The sequence below is a fragment of the Rana temporaria genome, chromosome 11 (assembly GCF_905171775.1).
Source record: "Rana temporaria chromosome 11, aRanTem1.1, whole genome shotgun sequence".
Taxonomy (NCBI): Eukaryota; Metazoa; Chordata; class Amphibia; order Anura; family Ranidae; genus Rana; species Rana temporaria.
Window position 1 is genome coordinate 135,413,294 of NC_053499.1, and position 22,311 is coordinate 135,435,604.

Sequence of the window (22,311 nt, forward strand, 5' to 3'; positions counted from 1 at the left end):
GCCTACGCAGTATTATGAAAATGTACCCTTTTGTACTGTTTTTAATTATTACTGGAAAACAACAGTACACTTCCTGGCATTTGAGGGTGTCTAGGCACTCCTGTACCGACAGCCTCATATCTGTATATATATCTTCAGTGTGAGAGCTAAGGCACTACTGCATCTGACTGCTAGTATCTGGAGATTTGGTGATGTCACTACTATAGTGCTCATTGCTCTTGCTGGAGGCTCTAATATGTCTAAGGAAACCCCTGCTACTACGAAGATAGCCATATCCACACAGAGACACAGTATAAAACAAGGTATTGTAAGTGAGTGATAGGTAAAACTCACTTACAAGGAGACCACAGGCAGTACAGGTAACAGATCAGATCCATGAACTTAAATGGCATCCCAGTCTTAGTCCATAGGGTTCAATATTGAGTAGGCCCACCCTTTGCAGCTATAACAGCTTCAACTGTTCTGGGAAGGTTGTCCACAAGGTTTAGGAGTGTCTATGGGAATATTTGACCATTCTTCCTGAAGCGCATCTGTGAGCTCAGGCAGACTCCGCTCTAATTCATCCCAAAGGTGTTCTATCGGGTTGAGGTCAGGACTCTGTGCGGGCCAGTCAAGTTCCTCCACTCCAAACTCATTTATCCATGTCTTTATGGACCTTGCTTTGTGCACTGGTGCACAGTCATATTGGAACAGGAAGGGACCATCCCCAAACTATTCCCACAAAGTTGGGAGCATGAAATTGCCCAAAATGTCTTGGTATGCTGATGCCTTAGGAGTTCCCTACACTGGAACTAAGAGGCCAAGCCCAACCCCTGAAAAACAACCCCACACCATAATCCCCCTCCAGCACATGAGTTGGACCAGTGCACAAAGCAAGGTCCATAAAGACATGGATCAGCGAGAAACCCAGCGGTGATGTCACTGGGTATAAAATAAGGTATGTAATAAAAATAGAAAGGTGATTAAAAATGTAATTGGCAATATTGCTGAAGCGAGAAACCAGAGAAGGCAAAATATAAGTCGATTTTAAGTAAGGCACCAAGCCCAACTCCTGCAAAAAAAGAAAAGAACCCACACCATAATCCCCCCTCCACCAAATGATTTTTACCAGTGCACAAAGCAAGGTCCATAAAGACATTAGTTGATGAGTTTGGGGTGGAGGAATTTGACTGGCCTGCACAACATCAGTGCCTGACCTCTGGAAGAATGGTCAAACATTCTCATAGACACACTCCTAAACCTTGTGGACAGCCTTCCCAGAAGATTTGAATCTATTATAGCGGTAAAGAGTGGGCCAACTCAATATTGAACCCTAAGGACTAAGACTTGGATGCCATTAAAAGTTATGTGTGTGTAAAGGCAGGCTTCCCATTACTTTTGGTAATATAGTGTGTGTGTGTGTATGTATATATATATATATATATATATATATATGTAAAGATACCTTGTTTTTCTTCAAAGATATAAAAGTTTGTAGGCCTTCGGTACATTAGTTGTACACCTACACATTTTCAACAGTAGGATTTTGGTGATTTCTCTCCCTCATTATTACATTCATACCACAAAAGTTTTCCTCCAAGAGTGTGATATTATTCCATTAATATAAATAAAGTTATAATTTCAAAATGTGGCCTTAAGAACTGTAATAGAGCAATGATAATATTAAACAGGTTAAATTGCCACAGTTGTGTCTGAGTTCTATCAGTCTCTGCTCCCTGCTTTGCTTGAGGGCAAAGAAATATTCAACTGAGAATTTATCACTGACAATAGCTTAGAAGTTATTAGCTGTATTAAATACTTCTTTCAGTATGAAGGACAGTAATACTGTGTACATTTTCTGGAGGGGCAAATAAAAGCCTTCTGTTATTTAAACATGATGAGTAAATATTACTGTATGTTCAATCTCTGTTTTTAGCCACTTGCTGTCTGCCCCATAGCAGGTTTACTGCTACAGGGCGGCAGCTGTGTGCTAAATCACTTATATATACATGATCCGTCTCTCCGGTGAATGTCCCGGGAAAATCGGGGTTGTTGGCAACTATGGACAAGGATCCTCATTTCGATATCTCAGAGTTGAGGAGGATCAGAGGGGAAGCTTCCCTCAGCTCCGAGTTTTACTATTTATGACAGGCCGGCAGCTAGGAAAGATGCAGTGGTGAGGGTCTGCTGTGTTGGGGACCCAGGAAACCATGCAGGAGATGTGGGGCACATGCCCAGAGTGCCCAGCACTAGCAACGTATGTTCATGTATTTGTGCCTCATAACTGCCTCGAGATCAGCATTAAAAAAATTTTAAACTTAATTTTTATGTTCATTTTCCCAACAAACAACATTTCATACAAAAAACAGCAAGATATATTCCAAAAACACATATCTTGAAACTACCCACTCTCCCTGCCACACTCGTAGGTGGACTCTAGCTTGCCCTTTCCTCTAAATCAGTTCCTTAAAGAGGCCCTCCAACTTCCTTAAAGTGGAAGTAAACCCCCCCTATAGTTTTCAGCCAAGGAAGCTGCCATCTCTGCCTCTGTTTAATCTACAACTGCCATGTGATCAGTTATGACACCAGCCATTGGATGGTTTGACAGTTTGGTTGAGAGCACAACCAATAAGATTGTTACATTTCCGTCACATGCCGGAAATGAAACTATTTTGTGGATGGGTTTACTTCCGCTTTAACCACACTCCATAAATACAAATTGGTGAGTTGTGCAGGATGTTTAGAAAGTTGAGGCAATCACGCCATTTTAATCAGGTTACCTCGACCCTCTACTGACAGGGGGAGATGACTCCAAAAAAAAAATAGGTGAGAGGAAAGTTTGAAGTTAAATTTGGGAAATACCTAAACATACTCTTTCAGTGATTTAACCCTAAGCTATCAAAAACCTAAGCAGTGGTTTTAAGTAGCAGATTAGAGTGTGAGAAAACAGAATCGAGACCCTTCCAGTATAAACTTACAGGTTTTTGCTGCGAAATGCGTCAGTAAAGCTTTTCACACTGCGTAGAGAGGCCAGATCCAAGCTCATGACTTCAATGTTTGCTTTGTGCTGCAATGAAAAAAAAAAAAAGAAAAGCGAAAGCGTAAATGATAAATAACTGTAAACTTGGATCGGGGTATCACATTACACTTAATGCATTGTGGAATATATCCGAGTTTGCTTGCTTAATGTAAAATGCCTACAGTGTGAGTAAATCACTCGAATGGATGAGAGAGGAGTGATCACTGCCAGAGGTAGCATTGTAGCAGCGTAGATCGGCTAAATACAGAGCATAGGTGTCTAACAAGTTTATTAAAGGCTATGAATTAAAAACAGACAGCGCCAAGTATCCTTCAGTGGGTGAAGTTACACAATCCATCATACGACTGAAGAGCAATTTAACCATTTGCTGTCAGGAAGCGTGCACGTTTTTTATCACCTGCACACAAAGGGTCAAACAAATGTGCTTTACGATGTTCTTTTGTGCTGCCTAGATAATCTCCCACAATACCCGTTTTCGATCCTGTTAGCGGGAATTACAGATTATAAATTGCATAAAACAAAGAAAATGTGCCAAAGCTAATGCTCCTTAATGTATGTTCTGCTAAAGGAAATCTTTATATGAATCAAATAAACTAATATGCTGATAATATATACCATCTGGTGACTATTTGGGATTTCAGCAAGCAAGGCCCTGCATCCCTTGATGAAATGTGGAGAGTTAGCGATCGGTTGAGCAGTAAGCACTATGTATGTGATGTGATGCATAGGATGGATGGGATTTCTTGAGCTTCTTTTTAATAGTTTCTACAGACCACACTAAACGTACTACCAAAGAAATGTCTTAATGTGGTTTATTGTAAATTTAACCCAAGATTCATTATCGAAGTGTGTGGTACATGCAACAAGCTGCATTTGTTGGCCCCGCCAGATCCCCATTCTCCAAATCAGCAAGAAGTTTTATAACCATTGATACAAAACTGTGACTTTTAGTCTAAATATACAATGTTAGCTTTAAAATGGACCCTTTACACATAACCAGAGCCCTAAAACCTAAAATGGACCTTCACCCTCAAGGAAAATTATATATTTTTTTTCTCCTCCTGTAAAATAATAAGATATTGAAATTTTCCCCCAAAATTCCCGACCCCACAACATCTGGCTTTTCTCACCTAGGCAAAAATAATGCCCCCTTCCTGAAGCCTTCTGGGTTACTTATGTAAAGAAAAAACAAAAGAGGGAGGGCGCACCGACCTAGTGCATTATCATAAGAGATTTTTATTTTAGTAAAAACAAGTGATTTACTACTCAAAAACGAGAGTTTGAATACAGCTTTGTCAATTACTCAATCCAGTCTTCTTGGTCCCTGCCAGCAAGACTTGATGATACTGAGGATTCAATGGTACCCTTTAGCGGCAGACCGGCTAACGTTTCTGGGGCGCACCCCTTTCCTCAGAGCCTGAGAGGTCTGTAACAGACCTCTCAGGCTCTGAGGGAAGGGGTGCGCCGTGCGCCCCAGAAACATTGTAGGGTTACTTATGTCACACATGCCAGGGGGCTTCAGGGCTATCTTTGGCACACTGATCATGTGCCGGGCAGTATTAGGCACATTGTGCATGTGTAGAAGCATGGCATCGGGGAGCTGGGTGCAAAAACACAAAATAGACACCCAATTACCCCCAGACACTGATTAAGTCAGTGTAAAAGATATAGGGCGGAACCTGGATGATAGTGGCAGTGCAACAGGCTACACCAGACAATGCTGGATTCAATGGTCTTCTGGGTATGTTTTTTTTTTAGGAAAACCAGCGCTCAAGGTAAGGGGGGGCACCTAAAGGGGGAGGAGTGGACTTTTTCTTTAACACCTACATTTAAACATTGAAGTAAAACTGCACAAAAAGATGGAGGTCATACACTGGCGCATGTTGAAAATCCCTGCCTGGAGACCCACGCGACGAATGCATTATACTTATCCAGACTTAGTCGAATGGGTGAAAACACGTTATAGGCAAAGATTTTTGAAGGAGGTGACAACATAAGTGTGTGGCTTTTGTCCTTTGTGAAGGATGGGAACAGACTCCAGCACTTGGCACAACCACAGCTGAGGGCAGGAGCTAGAGCTTGAGAGCAGAGAGGTGTCTGGTGATCTCCTAATTGAAGTAAAGCTTTCACAAACCTAGTCAATTCCCATTGGGTGTATATTCAGACGTTACCTTCAGGAAAATACATTTTGTAAAACAAATCAGTAAATCCAGAGATCTTGAAGTGGTTGTAAACCTCAGTCACAAAATCTGAACTAAGCACATATTTGAAGTGTTTACGTATCTCTCCCCAAAGCTCTAAGTGTCATTTCTCTTTGGTGCTGCGTTCCTATGTTATCAGCATATCTGATTTGAGTTTTCCTGACACATGAGATACATTTGTGATGGGGAGGGAGCTCAGCACACAGTTTGTCTATTCAGAACACAGCTCTGTGTGCCTTTCCTCCAATCAGCGCTCACACACTTTAACTGCAGCTCTCCTCCCCTCCTCTGTGATCCTCGCAGATGAAGATGGATTTTAACATGATTTTGCCCTTTTGAAGGGGTGTAGAGAAGAGAAGACTGCAGATCAACAAGTAGAGCTTATGTAAGAGGATTTGTTTAATCTCTGTGTATCATCTAAGGCTGTTCACGTCACTGAGTATATGAGAGGGTTTACAACCACTTTAAGCATTTCCCCAATCCTGCTTAACCACTTCAGCCCCTGGACCATTTGGCTGGTCAAAAACCAGAGCACTTTTTGCGATTTGGCACTGTGTCGTTTTAACTGACAATTGCGCGGTCGTGCGACGTGGCTCCCAAACAAAATTGACGTCCTTTTTTTCCCACAAATAGAGCTTTCTTTTGGTGGTAATTGATCACCTCTGCAGTTTTTATTTTTTGCGCTATAAACAAAAATAGAGCGCCAATTTTGGAAAAAAGCAATATTTTTTACTTTTTGCTATAATAAATATCCCCCAAAAATATATATATAAAAAAAATGTTTTTCCTCAGTTTAGGCCGATACGTATTCTTCTACATAATTTTTGGTAAAAAATCGCAATAAGCGTTTATTGATTGGTTTGTGCAAAAGTTACAGCATCTACAAAATAGGGGATAGTTTTATGGCATTTTTATTAATATATATATTTTTTTTTTACTACTAATGGTGGCGATCTGCAATTTTTATCATGACTGACATTATGGCGGACACATCGGACACCTTTGACAAATTTTTGGGACCATTGTCATTTTTACAGCGATCAGTGCTATAAAAATGCACTTTACTGTGAAAATGACAAATGGCAGTGAAGGGGTTAACCTGTAGGGGGCGCTGTAGGGGTTAAGTGTGCCCTAGTGTGTGATTCTTACCGTAGGGGGGCGTGGCTGGACGTGTGACGTCATTGATCGTCGTTCCCTATGACAAGCCACGGAGAAGAACGGGGAAAGGTTCCACAGAACCCTGTTTGAGAAAGACTTCCCTAGTCAGGGTCCGGATTCCAGACAAGGCCAACAAGGCCAGGCCTCGGGGCGGCAGTGGGTGCAGGGGCGGCACTGTGGCTGAGAGGAGAGGACACTTTCATTTCGGGAGTTCCCCCTGTCATGCGGATGGTGAGAGTAGAGAAAACAGGCAAGAGAAGGTGAGATGGTTCTCGGCAGCAGCACCCCCCCCTCCCGGTTCTCAATGTCATTTTGTCATTTTTGGCAGCAGCACCCCCCAATGCTCAATGTCATATTTGGCAGCAACACCCCCCAGGTTCTCAGTGTAATTTTCGGCAGTACCAATTCCAGTCCCCCACCCCCCTCCGCTTCTCAATGCATCTCAGTATCCTGCCGAAAAAGTCCCCCGGTGGATAATGTCCCCCCCCCTGTACTGTGTAGACGAGGGCAGCATTGAAGGACCCGGCCTTGGGGCGGCAAAGGGAGTAAATCCGGGCCTGTCCCTAGTCTAATCCAAGCAATGCAGATCTGTAAATGATGTGTCCCCAAAGTATTGATAGCAAATGTTCTTAGGGCTTGCACAAATATCTTGCCGCCAAGAACACTCTATATTATTGTCTTGTTAGTAGTACTGTGTCTAAAATCACTATACTCAATCAAAATGCTATTTTGAAAAATAATGCTAGACAGAAACAAAATCTTAAAAAATGTTTTTACTCTTTCAATTCAACGTTAATACATAATTATCTCTTTATGTTGCAGTATTGGCAATACAGCAATTTTTCACTGCAATTTTTTTCTTTCTAATGTTAAAAAAAAGATTTATGTTAAATCTGGATAAAGTATGGATACATTTGCCTGAAAGATTGCAAGAAATGAGAAGAGGTACAATAACTTGGAGCATAAAAGCTTTCTCTGCCATAATACTTATTATAATGGCATATAAAATAGAAGGGATAAATAATACATGACTACAGGTAAATTTATATGACAACGAGTACTTCAACACATGCCATTACGTTTGACAACGTTCGATTTGTACACTGGTGATACCTCTTAATAAAACGAATTGGAATCATCTGTACCCCAGGTAAGTAACATCTGCCTTTAAAATGGGCTTTGGAACAAAGCAAAATGGCGGATTCAGGTCTACTTAATCAATAAGCATGGAACAGGCAGACACATGCGTATATTTAAATAGCAAGCAAAAATATTTATAACAGCACTTAAACAATAAACCTGCTCAACCTGAAAGTCAAGGGAATGGGTTAAAAAGCTATTTAAAAAGGAAAGACACCATGCAATAAAAGCTTGGCATGCAGAACTATCTTTGCATAGCACTGGTCCATAGAGCAAAAGAGCTAAGCATTCAATCCAAGGCTCCATAAAATAGAACAAAATGACTGTAGTAGTACACAATGTGGGTGGGTTTAAATCCAATGCTGGCTTGTAAAAAATATTTGTATCCTGGAGAGATGTCATTGACTTACTGTAGTCCTCCATAAAAATATCTGAAGAGTTCAGTAAGTGTCATAGGCTTTATAACAGGGATGCCCAACCTTTTGAAGAGCGAGGGCCACTTAAGTGACTTGGTAACAGGTCGTGGGCCACAATGAGTGAAGCGGGTGAATGAAATGTCTGTGTCCACTCTGCATATTGAGAGCAGACACAGACACAGCCCACTCTACTCTATGGGCCCTCCGATCCGATCCACCCAGGTGGAAGGGGATGGATCATCCTCTGTTTTTTTTTTTTATCGGAAAGGAGGTAGGTGGTGCACCAACTGATCAGTTTGATAGCAGCCCAGTAACCACTGCAGAGCAGATATGCCCATATTTAGTATCACTCCGCCTGTGACAGAAGGCGGTGCTATACAGGAAGCATTGGCCTATGCAGCTCTGCTCCGCAGCCGCTTGCTTTCTATACCCCCGGCTTCATTCACAACACTGATGCTCCGAGACGTGGGCTTGCCAACCAGTCATCCCAGAACAGAAGGTCGCGGGCCACACTATTAGGCTAGTTCATGTTGCTTTGCTTGCAATTTGAACGAGGTGGTAAAGAAAAGTGCTCTACCCCACCTTCTCAATGTGGCTAAACGCCTTATACAACTGTACTGGAGAAGCCCACGAATACCGAGTGAGATGGAATGGATTGAGAAGGTGGAGAGATCATGGTGGCAGAGAAGTGGCTGCCCACGTGTAAGAACAATCGAAAAAGGTTTGACACCACTTGGGCATCCTACAGAGACCACATCTCGGGCACAGCTCCAGCCTCTTCTAGCTTGGATAGTGCCTTACTGGCCTAGGCTGATCCTCAATTTGGGCCAAGCAAACCATGCTTCCACAGATAGCAACCCTTTGGTCGTTTTCAATAATTAAGTGTTGAGTCCGGTGTGGACAGCAAGTTCCTGTTGCGTGAGCTACAGTTAATATATATATTTCTGATAATCTTTATTGTTTTACCAATATTTTTGGTCGTCCTCATTACGCCCGCCTTTGAGAACTCATACCAAGATGGTGCTTGAATAAGCAGAGATTCCCTACTGTCTCCTTGTAGGAAGAGTGTTTCTATCCACAGGGACCGATTGTCAATGACTTAGGGATTCCCTTATGGATTCTGCAACACTGATAGGGCTCACGGACCTAGTTGATGTTTAACCGTTTGTAAATAATGACCCCCCCTTTTTTTTTAGGGTTCCATTATTTTTATTTCTATAAAAGGAAACTCTCTCTCGCATTTATATGTGTTTTGTACATCCGAAAACTTTAAAGATTAAATATAAACGCAATGGACACTTTAGATGCTAATGGTGAAATACTTTTTATCCCATTATTTTTAGGTAGGTTTCAGGCTTATAGACCAGTCTTTCTCAACTAGAGTACCTCCAGAGGTTGTCAACTGTCATTTGATGCTGTCTGTATAGTTCTGGGGCCAAAGCCACGTGGCACTGGCTGTTACCAATTATCTTTTTAGCTATCTGTAATTGTGTCATTCTGACCATCATAGTAAAAGAAGTATCCTTCCCAATAGCCACCAATAGACATGTGCATTAGTTTTCGTCCAAATGCATTTTCGTCCGAATTTCAGGTATTTTCGTTATCGTTTTAACAAACAATAACGAAAGCACAGAAGATGAAAACCGAAAGATCCGACATAAACAAATGCTTTATTTTTGTTTTTGTTGCGGTCTAATGTGCCTAACCTTAACTCTATTAGTCCAATATTATTCTACATAAAGAAAAAAGATTCGACATTGAGAGAAAAGATTCAACATTAGAGAGACATGAAGAAGAGTCGACATTATAGAGAGAAAAGATTTGACATAGAGAGACATGAAGATTCAACAAAGTAGCTAAAAACATGCTCTGCCCATATGCTATAGAAGAATTCTAATGTTGGTTGACTAGTAATAATAATTAATAAATGTAATTATTATTAGTCATACAACAGTGGAATTCTTCGATAGCTTGTAGGCGGAACATTCGACCGGAAGTTTACGATTGCGGCATCGTACAGTTCCGTTGCTGCGTCAAATCTTTTTTTTTTTTAAAGATTCTGTCGAATCTTCTTTTTTTATTTTTGTTAAGATTCCGTCAAATCTTCTTAGAACATTCGACAGACACCATAAGCTTTCAATGACAGATTCGACCTTAATTAATTTGGATTTTCGGACAAATGCATTTTTTTAACGAAAAACAAAATAAATAAAAACAAATTTCGGGAGTAACTAAACACATTTATTTTTTCGGAAGAAAACAAAATTCCGAAACAAAATATTTCAGTGTGTACATGTCTAGCCACCAATATAAAGGGCATTTTCCCACTGAACCCTACATGAATTTGTTTTAGCAGGGATTCGCCGGGAGTTGAAAATTGGGATGCCTGCCTTTGCATGCACAATAACTTTATTGACATCCCATTCTTAGTCCTTAGGATTCAATGATGAGCTGGCCCACACTTTTCAGCTATTACAGCTTCAAATCTTCTGGGAAGGCTGTCCACAAGGTTTAGGGGTATGCCTATGGGGATATTTTTTCGTCCAGAAATGCAATTATGGGGTCAGGCACTGATGTTGAATGAGAAGGCCTTACTCGCATTCTCCACTTGAATTTATCTCAAAGGTGTTCTATTGCGTTGAAGACAGGACTCTGTGCAGGCCAGTCAAGTTCCTCCACCCCCAAATTCACTCATCCATGTCTTTATGGACCTTGCTTTGTGCACTGGTCTGGTCCAAATTAATTGGTAGAGGGGGGATTATAGTGTGGGGTTCCTTTTCAGGGGTTGGGTTGGCCCCTTAGTTCCAGTGAAGGGAACTCTTAAGACGTCAGCACACCAAGACATTTTGGACAATTTCATACTCCCAACTTTGTAGGAACAGTTTGGATGGCCCCTTTCTGTTCCAACATGACTGCGCACCAGTTCACAAAGCAATGTCCATAAAGAAAAAATGCCAATAAAGCTGAACTCCAATCTTTTTGGAATTTTTGACCATTTGGTAGTGCCCCCTATCTCTAATATTGTTCTAGTGCTCTTTAAGTCTATGGAGTAATAATAACAAATATATACTTGCCTTACTCCTCACTACATCAACAACTGCTGTTCTCTTCCACTCCTGCAATGCAGGCAGGTTCTCATTCTCACATATAGTACATAATATCTGGCTCTGCATTGTACATGATGATGTTGACAAGGGGGAGTCCACACTACCAGCAAAGAGGAGCAGGTTCCTAGGACCAGTCTTCTAATGGAAAAAAGTCCTATACTCAACAAGCTTATTGGAGCCTTACAATAGAAGAAAAGCTACCAAAAGGCAAAAAAAGGGCAAAAAAGGCCAAAAGACCAGAGCTCCAGACACTCAACCTGCCGTGTTTATTTGCCACCCATATTCTCTTCTAACAGATTTGGGATGTGTTGATCATTCCCTTTTCACATCATGAAATTTGTAACAAGCTGGCAACTCAGTAAAGTCTTAATAGAATAAATAATTTTATTGCCACTTGTAGTTAAAATCCAGCCTGTACAAAACGTACGCGTTTCAGCCATTAGGCCTTTGTCAACGAGTTGCCAGCTTGTTGCTATTGAAGGATTCTTTATGAAAATAGTAAGAAAGGCCACAGCCTGAGTACTGGTTTCTTTCATTAATCAGTTGGATAGGGGAGGTTGAGTGCAGCCTTTCATTCTGCATTTAAAAAATAAAATTTGATTTGAACCAATTTACGTATATTTTCATTTGAGTAACCATTATGGCATAAAACCGAGCGTTGTTCATGTACAACTTGTAGGACTAAAAAAACCATAGCACTCCCCGACAAGTAGGGCATGCTTCTAATATTTATTATTAGAACATGACAAACTTTCTTTCTCAAGTATATAGAACACACATTTGTTTAGCAAACAAATAATGGGCCATAAACACAATAACCATCGGTAAAATAAATATTTAGACCCTGTAGTTAGGACACCCAAATCCCAGTAGTCCAAAATCCACAATCATGAGCCCAGCCATAGCATGGAGAGTGCAGACAAGTGAAGAGCAATGCATTAATCCTTCAAACACTAACAGACCATGGCAGGGACTTAGGCTTGGAATGTATTTACAAAGTGACAAATTATATTTTGTATTAAACGGAGAGAGGAAACACATCTACAAATAGGCTGATAAATGTCAGCTGGAGTCACGACAAACGGTTTATTTGTACTTTGCTAAAACCACACATTTTTTTTTCTTTGTTTTTGTATTTTTGTTCTTTTATTATTTTTTTTCCAGAAAGGAATGACTAAAATGTAAAAAGAAAAAAAAAATACATTTGAGAATTAAATGGGTTGACGACCACTGATGTTCCTGGGCAAATTGCCCTTTTGGAAGCAGCAAGGAAAAAAAAAATCTTTAAAACACTGCATAATAAAAATCCAAGTGAACAACTCATAAATTAGCATTAAAACAGTATCTCATATTTAAACGTTGCTCTAGTTCATCTGCTATTCAGGCAATAAAAACAGACACTTGCAGTGATATCATCAGCGGGAGAAAAGGCCTCAAACAAAACATTACATAAAATATGTCTAACATGGTATAAAAATGGCAATCACAGATGCATAGTAAAACAATACTTATTTTCTTTTATTCCAGGAAAGAAAAGTCCCAAGGTCCTTCATCCCACCCACTCTTAGGCCGCGTACACTCGGTCAAAACCGATGGAAACGGACTGAAGGACCGTTTTCATCTGTTCAAACCGAAGGTGTGTGGGCCCCATCGGTCAGTTATCCTTCAGTCAAAAATTTTAGAACTTGCTTTAAAATTGAACCGATGGACGCCTAACCGATAGGTCAAAACCGACGGTTAGTATGCAAAAGCATCGGTTAAAAATCCACGCATGCTCAGAATCAAGTCGACGCATGCTTGGAAGCATTGAACTTCATTTTTCTCAGCACGTCGTGTTTTACGTCACTGCGTTGGACTCGGTCGGTTTTTTAACTAATGGTGTGTAGGCACATCAGACCATCAGTCTGCTTCATCGGTTAGCCATTCACTCTCTCTAATGCCGCGTACACACGATCGGTTTGTCTGATGAAAACGGTCTGATCTCATGTGATGATCCTCTTGGGAAAGAAAAGCTGCAGTCCAGGTCAGTCAAGTGGTCTGGCTATGTGAACACCGCCAAAAGGACCCTTATGCCGCATACACACGGTCGTTTTTTGTGATGAAATAAAACGGCGTTTTTAATCATGAAACAATACAAAGTTTTTCAAACTTCATTTTAATAAAACGACGTTGCCTACACACCATTGTTTTTTCAAAATGCTCTAGCAAAGCGCGGTTACGTTCAGCACGTACGATGGCACTCTGTTCCATTCAAGCTTGCGTCATAACTTGCTTCTGAGCATGCGCGGGTTAAAAAACGTTGTTTTAAACGTCATTTTAAATGACACAAAAAACGACGTTTTGAAAAACGACATAAAAAATTGAAGCATGCTAAAAAAAAAAAAAAAAACGTTTTTCAGAAGACATAAAACAACGTTTTCCTCACACACGGTCATTTTAAATTATGTTTTAAAAAATTTCATTTTTTTTCATCACAAAAAACGACCGTGTGTACGCGGGCATTACACACACAAAGGACTAGGAGGAGGAAGAGTTGGCACATGGCATGTCAGGTGAATGTGGTTTTAAATAATTAAGTTTTTTTTTTTTAAATAAAAAGTAGTGAATAGCCAAGGGCAGATGGAATTGGTAAGCAACATTTTTTTTTTTTTTTTTTAAGATGAGCTTTAGGCCCTGTACACACAATCGGTCCATCCGATGGGAATGGTCTGATGGACCGTTTTCATCGGTCCAAACCGATCGTGTGTGGGCCCCAATTTTTAATCCATAGGTGGTGACTATCACAGGGGTTATTTAAAATAAAAAATAACACCCGGAACTTCACTTTAATAACATCAGAGTTATTGCAACTACCAGAGCACCTTAGAGAAGAGGTTAGATTGGAGGGAGGGATTAGGCAAGTATATGTATCAGTATTTTTAAATAACAAGCATGTCATTCTTACCCATTGCACAAAGCAGCCCAAGTCTTCCTCTTTGCTGGTCCCCCGCCGGCACACCTGGCTTCTTGTCCTCTGTATGTTTGCGGTTATGGAGACACTGAGTGGGGCTCAGCCCTGTCTCTGTTCTCTCCTCACTGGCTGTCAATGGCTCCTGCTGCTGTCTTTGAGCCAATAAAGAGGCAGATATAGCCAGAAGAGCAGCTGCTCTCATGAACTTTGCTGGATCGACATCCGCTTCAACTATGTAATTAGGGTGGGCTGGGGGAGGGAGCTGCATACTTCAGGTTTTTTAAGTCAGAGGAGCAGCATCATCGCCATGAAACTAGCAATTTCAGAAGCAGGTCAGTAGTTACCTAAAAAAATTCTCTTGACACATGTTTTATTTAAAAGCTTATTCTGTTCACCCACCTGCCCTGGAGTTCTTGTTTAACCTCCCTGGCGGTATTCCCGAGTCTGGCTCGGGGTGGAAATCCAGTACCATAAGTGGTATCCCCGAGCCAGACTTGGGATTGCATTGCAGTATCCAGGCAGGGATTACTTACCTTGTCCCCTGGATCCTGCAATGTCTCCCCACTGTGTGATCGAACTGTCTCCTCGCTCGATTCACACAGTGCCCGTGTGCCGCCGAGCTCCGTTCCCATGCGGCGTTACGACGCACGGGGGCGGAGATCGGCGCCAAATAAAAAAAAATAAAAACACAGTATACATACAGTACACTGTAATCTTACAGATTACAGTTCTGTATAAAATACACAACCCCTTTGTCCCTAGTGGTCTGCCCAGTGACCTGCATGCACTTTTATATAATAAATACTGTTCTTTCTGCCTGGAAACTGGAAAGTGTCCCTGTATGTCAAAAGTGGTTTTAGACCAGCTAAAAAACAGCGATAATAAATTAGAATCACTTGCAGAATTGAGCGATAGCGATTTGTGGAGAAATTCGTCGGCAAACACTGAAAGTAATAATTTTTTATTATTTTTATTTGTTATAATTATTTATAGTTATTTATTATATTATAATTTAAGATTTTGTGTTTCAAACTTTATCATACCCGGGATGTCTACTAGACTCCTGTTTGGACAAATTTAAGTGAGTTATTCCTAAGAATTACAGGCCTACAATATAAAACGCCAAATTTCCATGCAAAATAATGGTACCGCTTTCAGCACCGAAAATCTGAAAGAATCATACCGCCAGGGAGGCTAATAGCCACCACAGTTATGCCACCACAAACACAAACAAAATTAATGTAATCATGTGTATAACCCACGTTTTAAAAACGCAGCTTGTTTTAAAACACTTTTTTTTTTTTACTTAACCAAAAAAAAATCTTTCAACATAATTAGATGTTTTGCACGTCCCTAAAACATTTATAAAACACAAGGAAATCTATAAAAGTTCCAGCTAATGATTTGAAATCCTTCACTGCCCGAGGGAAGAATGCTCATCTGGCACTGAAGGGGTGAAAGGATAATTAAGATGTTCTTTTTCCTTGCAAGGTTAAGTAGTTATGTTCGGCAACTGTGAATAAAGCCACTGGGAATATCAGCAAAGCGTATTACAGAAAAAAAAATGCAGAAGGAAGTGGATAAAAAGCCACTCTTAACCCAGCAAGCCTTCGAAAATGCAATTTCCGCAATGTGACCAAACCAAGCTGGGCCGGAACATTTTCGTAGATGGAATGATGCCGCGGAGGCCAATTGCGCAGGTCGCAATGGCTACGTCAGTGATGGAAATGAGGATAAGGCGCTGCGTCTGCGTAGGGTGAAAAGCAAAACTAGAGGGGTTGCTAACATGACAAAACAGATGTGTGGCACCAGAAGGTAGTCATACAAGAAAACACAAACACTACGTTGTTAAGTCACACAAGTCACCGACAAAACCTAAAGAGGGAGAAATCGAAAAAAAAAAATGTCTTGGATAGTCTCCAGCAGCTGAAAGGTGCAAACAAGCTGCCTAATACCCTTGTGTAGATTGAATTCTTATGAAGAAAATAAAGTTTATTGTCTGGAAACAAAGAAAGCATGAGAAAGGCACTAAAGCAATGGAGGTGAACAATTAGACAGATGTTCACTTAAGGAAATAAAGAGAACATCACTGAAGAATTTTTACGAGAATACTGACAATTCCGCACCTCGTCAAGGGCACGGGTAAAGTTAAAGCCACTGAAGCTGTTTCTATTTAACTTCCCCATAATTGCTGAACTTGCAGAACCGTCTATTCAGGTAATGTGGCTTGTACCAAATTAGCATTAGGCTTATTTTAATATGTTTTTAATACTTCTTTAGGACCGCTATATATCTTGTAACAAGCAGCAGCATTTCGTTTAGAAATATCAACCGCGTCAGGAAATTCGTTCTTGGGTTTAATAAGAAATCCTCTTGCAGATCTTACACGGCAGCGCCTACAGTTCTACTTCAAGATTTCCTGACTCAGACATGAGATAGGGTTGCCATTTTGGTAGAGTGAAGGCATATTTTGTTACCACTTGATTCTGTTGCCTGCACCCCAATATCTGTCTCTAAGACCCCCCATACCAACATCTTGCCAAGATCCCAATCCTAAGATAAATTTATTTATTACAGGTACTTTTAAAGCGCTGTCAATTTACACAGCACTTTAACCACTTCAGCCCCGGAAGGATTTACCCCCTTCCTGACCGGGCCATTTTTTGTGATATGGCTCTGCGTCGCTTTAACTGACAATTGCGTAGTCGTGCAACGCTGTACCCAAATAAATTTGACATCCTTTTTTTTCCCACAAATAGAGCTTTCTTTTGGTGGTATTTGATCACCTCTACGGTTTTTATTGTTTGTGCCATAAACAAAAAAAGACAAGAAAAAATATATAATTTTTACTTTATGCTATAATAAATATCCCCAATTTTTTTAAACACATTTCTTCATCAGTTTAGGCCGATATGTATTCATCTACATACTTTTGGTAAAAAAAAAAAACACAATAAGCGTATATCGATTGGTTTGTGCAAATGTTATAGCGTATAGAAAATAGGCAAATAGATTTTTGGCACTTTTATATCATTTTTTTTACTAGTAATGGCGGCGATCAGCAATTTTTATCAGGACTGCAAAATTGCTGCGGACAGATTGGACACGTTTTACACTTTTTTGGGACCATTGACATTTATACAGTGATCAGTGCTATAAAAATGCACTGACTACTGTGTAAATGACAATGGCAGTGAAGGGGTTAACCTGTAGGGGGCGCTGTAGGGGTTAAGTGTGCCCTAGTGTGTTATTCTTACCGTAGGGGGGGCGGGGCTGGACATGTGACATCATTGATCGTCGTTCCCTAATGGGCCGTACACACGACCGAACATGTCTGCTGAAACTGGTCCGCGGAAGGGGTTAACATTAGGGGCGATTGAAAGGTTAAATGTGTTTCCTAGGTGTGTTTCTAACTGTGAGGGGATGGGACTGACTAGAGGAGGAGCCAGATCATTGTTCCTACTGTAGGAACAGATGATCTGTCTCTCCTCCTCTGTCAGAACAGGGATTTGTGTGTTTACACACACAAATCCCCATTCTGGGTCTTTTGTCCACAATCGCGGGTGGCCGGCGGCAATCTTTCTCTGTTGCAGTTTCACTTTTACTTAGAGGTCTGCTTTCAATCCCCACCCTGTGACTGGACAGTGAAAGGAGAAGCTGCACATAAATATATTTAATGATGTATTATGAATACAGAGCTACAGTAATTCATGTTTTTTATATATATATATATATTATGTTTACTACCTAGATAACAAAATAAATATAAGTTTTATATATATATATATATATATATATATATATATATATATATATATATATATATAAAACTTATATTTATTTTGTTATCTAGGTAGTAAACATAATTATAATATTATACATAATTGCTTCATTGGTCCTAAACGTTCAATGTCTTCAATAGCACATAGCACGCACACATAGAATTTTTCTATTCCCTTTAGTCCTTGTATTGACCAAGCCAATGGGGCCCAGCTCAACAAAGTTATCTACCAAAACCAGGTGTGTTCATCTATCAAGCTGTCAATGTAATGACTTCCATTCATAAGTACCATGCAATTTCTTCTACACCTGGCTGAATACTCTGCTCAAAACTGTGTAACTTGCTAATTGCACACCTTCTCTTAGTGCCCTTTGCATTGTATACCTGATCTTACTGGAAAAGACTAATGAGCACAATGTAAACTGTGCAGCTAAAGACAAACTGCACAAATAGTAAAAGAAAGAAAATATTGTTCCTTTCATTAGAAGAAAATATCAAAAAGGTTCAAAATTCTGAATTAGGATTTAACCCAGTCTCTTGTCAAATAAAAAAAAGCACTGTTATGAACAAAACTTTGATCAGCAAGATTTGGAAAAATGTATGTGGATCTCATATAAAGTACAGTGTATAAGGCCTCTTTTGCATTCATGCACTGCAATAATGAGTGGCTTAACACACTTGTCATCATGCATTACTACAAAACATGGTAACACAATGGTACTCTGGTAAAACGGTAATTTTTAACCAGAAGTTCCACCAAAGAAAATTCATAGTGAGTTGCCAACATTCCGATTTGTGATGAAACAATACAATACCCCCAAGGTGAATGGGCAATTACTGTATCCAATAAGGTTGTATGGTATAAATTCATATATTTATTAATACATTCTATTGCTGGTATTACAACAGTAAAGGTTAGCAGAAACACTCGCTCCACTCCCAACTGACACATTTCAGTAAGAATTCAATACTTTCTTCAGTGTTATATTTGGAAGAGATTCATGTGTTTAAATGTTTCATGTGAGATGATCAAAGTGCCTTATGGTCATCTATACTTAAAATAAACCCAATGCATTTGCACCAAATAAAAAAATGGGTGGCTAGCTTGATCCAGGGGCTCAAGTGAGCCCACAGAGGTCCCTTGGCGATTGCCTCCAAGGACAGTACAATCAGTGATCACTGGGGCCTCTTTTGCCTCGAAAGGAGAGCGTTTTTTATTTTTGGAGGATGGGAGCCAGTCCACAGATTGCTGCAGCTGATGGTCCATATGTGTGTTCTTCCTGCCATGAGGCATTTTGACTAGGGCAGGGCTGTCCAAACTTTTTTGAAAGAGGGCCAGATTTGATGAAGTGAACATGTGTGAGGGCCGACTTTTGCCTGACATTCTTTGAACCTTTAAAATTTGGTCTAAATGTGTTTGTCCGAGCACTAATACACTGCACAACAAGAATTATCTTGCCTTTGTGGCTGTGTGTGGTGAAGTGATGAGCTTAGGCATGATATTTGGCCATACCGTATTTATCGGCGTATAACACACACCTTCACTTTAAGAGGGAAGTTTCAGGAAAAAAATTACATTTTAAATAAAGAACTTTGAAGCAAAATAAGGGTCAGTGCCCATCTGCAGTGCCACCGTTGCCATGAATGCAGCCCCACCATTGCCATGAATGAAGCCTCACCATTGCCATGAATGAAACCCCACCATTGCTAGCAATTCAACACCTCCATTGCCAGGAAATCAACACCTCCATTGCCAGGAAATCAACACCTCCATTGCCAGGAAATCAACACCTCCATTGCCAGGAATTCAACACCTCCATTGCCAGGAATTCAACACCTCCATTGCCAGGAATTCAACACCTCCATTGCCAGGAATTCAACACCCCCATTGACAGGAATGCAGACTCATCATTGCCATCAGTGCAGCCTGATTTATGCCCATCTCCAGCCTTGGAGGGGACATGGAGAGGGCGGGATGAGCGCCAACAGATTACATACTGCAGAATCTGTTTTCTCGGCAGCCTCTTTAATACAAAGTCCTGCCTCCTATGATGGACAGAACAGCCAATGGCAGCGCAGGAGACGGGACATCCTATTACAGAGGCCACCGTGCAACCAGGAAATTCACCTGTATGTACGGCACTTGTCCCCGCCCCCTCCCTGTCCCCTCCAAGGCAGCCAGCAGGTATATCCATTGTGGTGATCGGAGATTAATTGGGGGCCACAAAAGATTTACATGTCCAAATTACCAGGTGGGCCGTTCGAAACTGGAACGTGGGCCGCGACTTTGGACATGCCTGGCCTAGGGCGTCCCGGAAGGAACGACTTTACTCAACTATACTTTAACATTTGATATAAAATAATGTTCTTCAGCAAGAAACATACATTCCACGTTAATAATTATGGACCCTAGATAAGTATGTGCTGTGTATGCCTCCAGCATTATTCCTGTTTCTTCTTGCTGGAGGCTGCCATTTTGTTAAAGCCCAAAGCCCTTAAACAGCCCATCCTTTTCAGCCTAGGAAGCTGACATCTGTTTTATCTGCAACTGGCATTGTGCTGCACATGTGATCAGTTATGACACCAGGCAATTTATGGTTTGACAGTTTGAAAACACAATTGACTAAAGTTCCACATTAAGGGATATAGTTAAAGTGGTGTTAAAGGCTCAAATTTTTTTACCTTCATGCTTTCTATGCATAAAGATAAAAAAAAACGTTCGGTGTGCAGCAGCCCCCCTGAGCCCCATCTCGATCCAGCGATGTGCACGAGAGCTGAGCTTCTCCCAAGTCTTTCATTCCTCATTGGCTGAGACAGCAGTGGGAGCCATTGGGTTCTGCTACTGTCAATCACAACCAGTGAGGAAAGAGCAGGGGAGGGGGCAGGGCCAAGCCATGGCTCTGTGTGTCTTATGGAAGCATAGAGCGGGGCTGAAGAGGAGGAGTGTGGAGGAGCCAGGACAGCTCCGACGGGGACCTGAAAAGAGGAGAATCAGGGCTGCTTTGTGAAAAAGTAAAAAAAACTACACAGAGCAAGCAGGTATTTGTTATGTCCTTCTCTTTTTTCTTCTTTTCTTTTTTGTGAACCTTTAATGTCACTTTAAATTTTTCTTTCCTTCTTTTTTTCTTCCAAAGTTCAGCTTTAAGAACTTAAAACACCTTATGTGTCTCAAAGAAGTGATTCATCTTTTATGAGAGTGTATAGTCCATCATTCTAATCTGGCAAAAGGAAACCTCAAAACAAATAGTGTTTACTGTACTCTTTAGCTAACCCATAGTAATCTGGGAATCCGTTGCCTTGTCTTAAATGTTAATTTCTAAAACAAAGATTAAATATAATAATGGTAAATAAAACATATTTAAAAAATAATAATCCCCAAAAAATAAATCCTAGACCATTTCAGTTTCTCCATAATAAGTAAAAGCTGGACTTACTGGGCCAGATTCACAAAGGAAATACGACGGAGTATCTCAGATACTCCATCGTATCTCAGATACTCCGTCGTATCTCTCAGAGTATCTATGCGACTGATTCATAGAATCAGTTATGATCCGACAGGTGTAATTGTTTTACACTGTCGAATCTTAGGATGCAGTACAGCGGCCGCCGCTGGGGGGAGTTTGCGTTGTAAACCAGCGTCGGGTATGCAAATTAGGAGTTACGGCGATCCACGACGGTTTTTCGCGTTCGCTACGTCGCTGCTAGTCTAGTTTCCCGTCGCAAAGTTAGTCATCGTTTTGGGTGCCCTAAATTTACTCAACACACGTATGTGCTGTATAAAGTATGGCCGTCGTTCCCGCGTCGAAATTTAAAAATTCACGTTGTTTGTGTAAGACGTCCGGGAATACGGAAGTACGCTACGCACGTCACCGTTTGAAAAAATTACGTCAGTTCGCGCAAAGCACGGTGGGAATTTCGAAACGGAGCATGCGCAGTAGGTCCGGCGCGGGAGCGCGCCTAATTTAAATGGCACACGCCCCTTTAAATTACGCGGGCTTACGCCAGAGGCCGCCAGCGTAGGTTTTCATTGCAAGTGCTTTGTGAATCAGGCACTTGCGATGAAAACTTGCGGCGGTGTAACGTATCTACGCTACGTTACGCCGCCGCTAGTCTACGTGAATCTGACCCACTGTCCCTATGATGTTGTAAGTGTGCTTTTTTTTTGCCCAAAAGTTCTGTGTCCTAAAAGTGACTCACTTTGTATTAAAAATATGACAGGTATGCAATAGTGTACAGATTTTATTGTTTAAATATTAATTCCAATTTATTCCTTCTGTTTTTTTTTTCTGAAAAGGAAAAGTCAAAATAAAGATAAGCTTAATGTTTTCATCACTTTGATAAAAAGGAAAATAATTTCCAATATTCTTTTTTTGCCCCCTTCATCTAAGAATTCCTGCTGTATTGTAGCATGCTGGATTTACTGGATTCAAGTGAATCATCCATTACATACCTTACTTACAGTGCCAAATGTTGGTTACAATCTATTAGTGCATGAGTCCTTACATATACAATCAATTTCAATAAATCTTACATACCACA

At 40.7% G+C, this 22,311-nt stretch overlaps 1 protein-coding gene across 1 annotated transcript in view; it reads right to left on the bottom strand.

Annotated features, from left to right (window-relative positions):
• WWOX (WW domain containing oxidoreductase) overlaps positions 1-22,311 on the bottom strand; it is a 1,052,038-nt gene that overhangs the window by 856,957 nt on the left and 172,770 nt on the right. Inside the window, exon 6 of the mRNA XM_040329188.1 lies at positions 2,958-3,046. Coding sequence (XP_040185122.1) covers positions 2,958-3,046 — 89 coding nt within the window. The remainder of the gene's footprint in view (positions 1-2,957; positions 3,047-22,311) is intronic.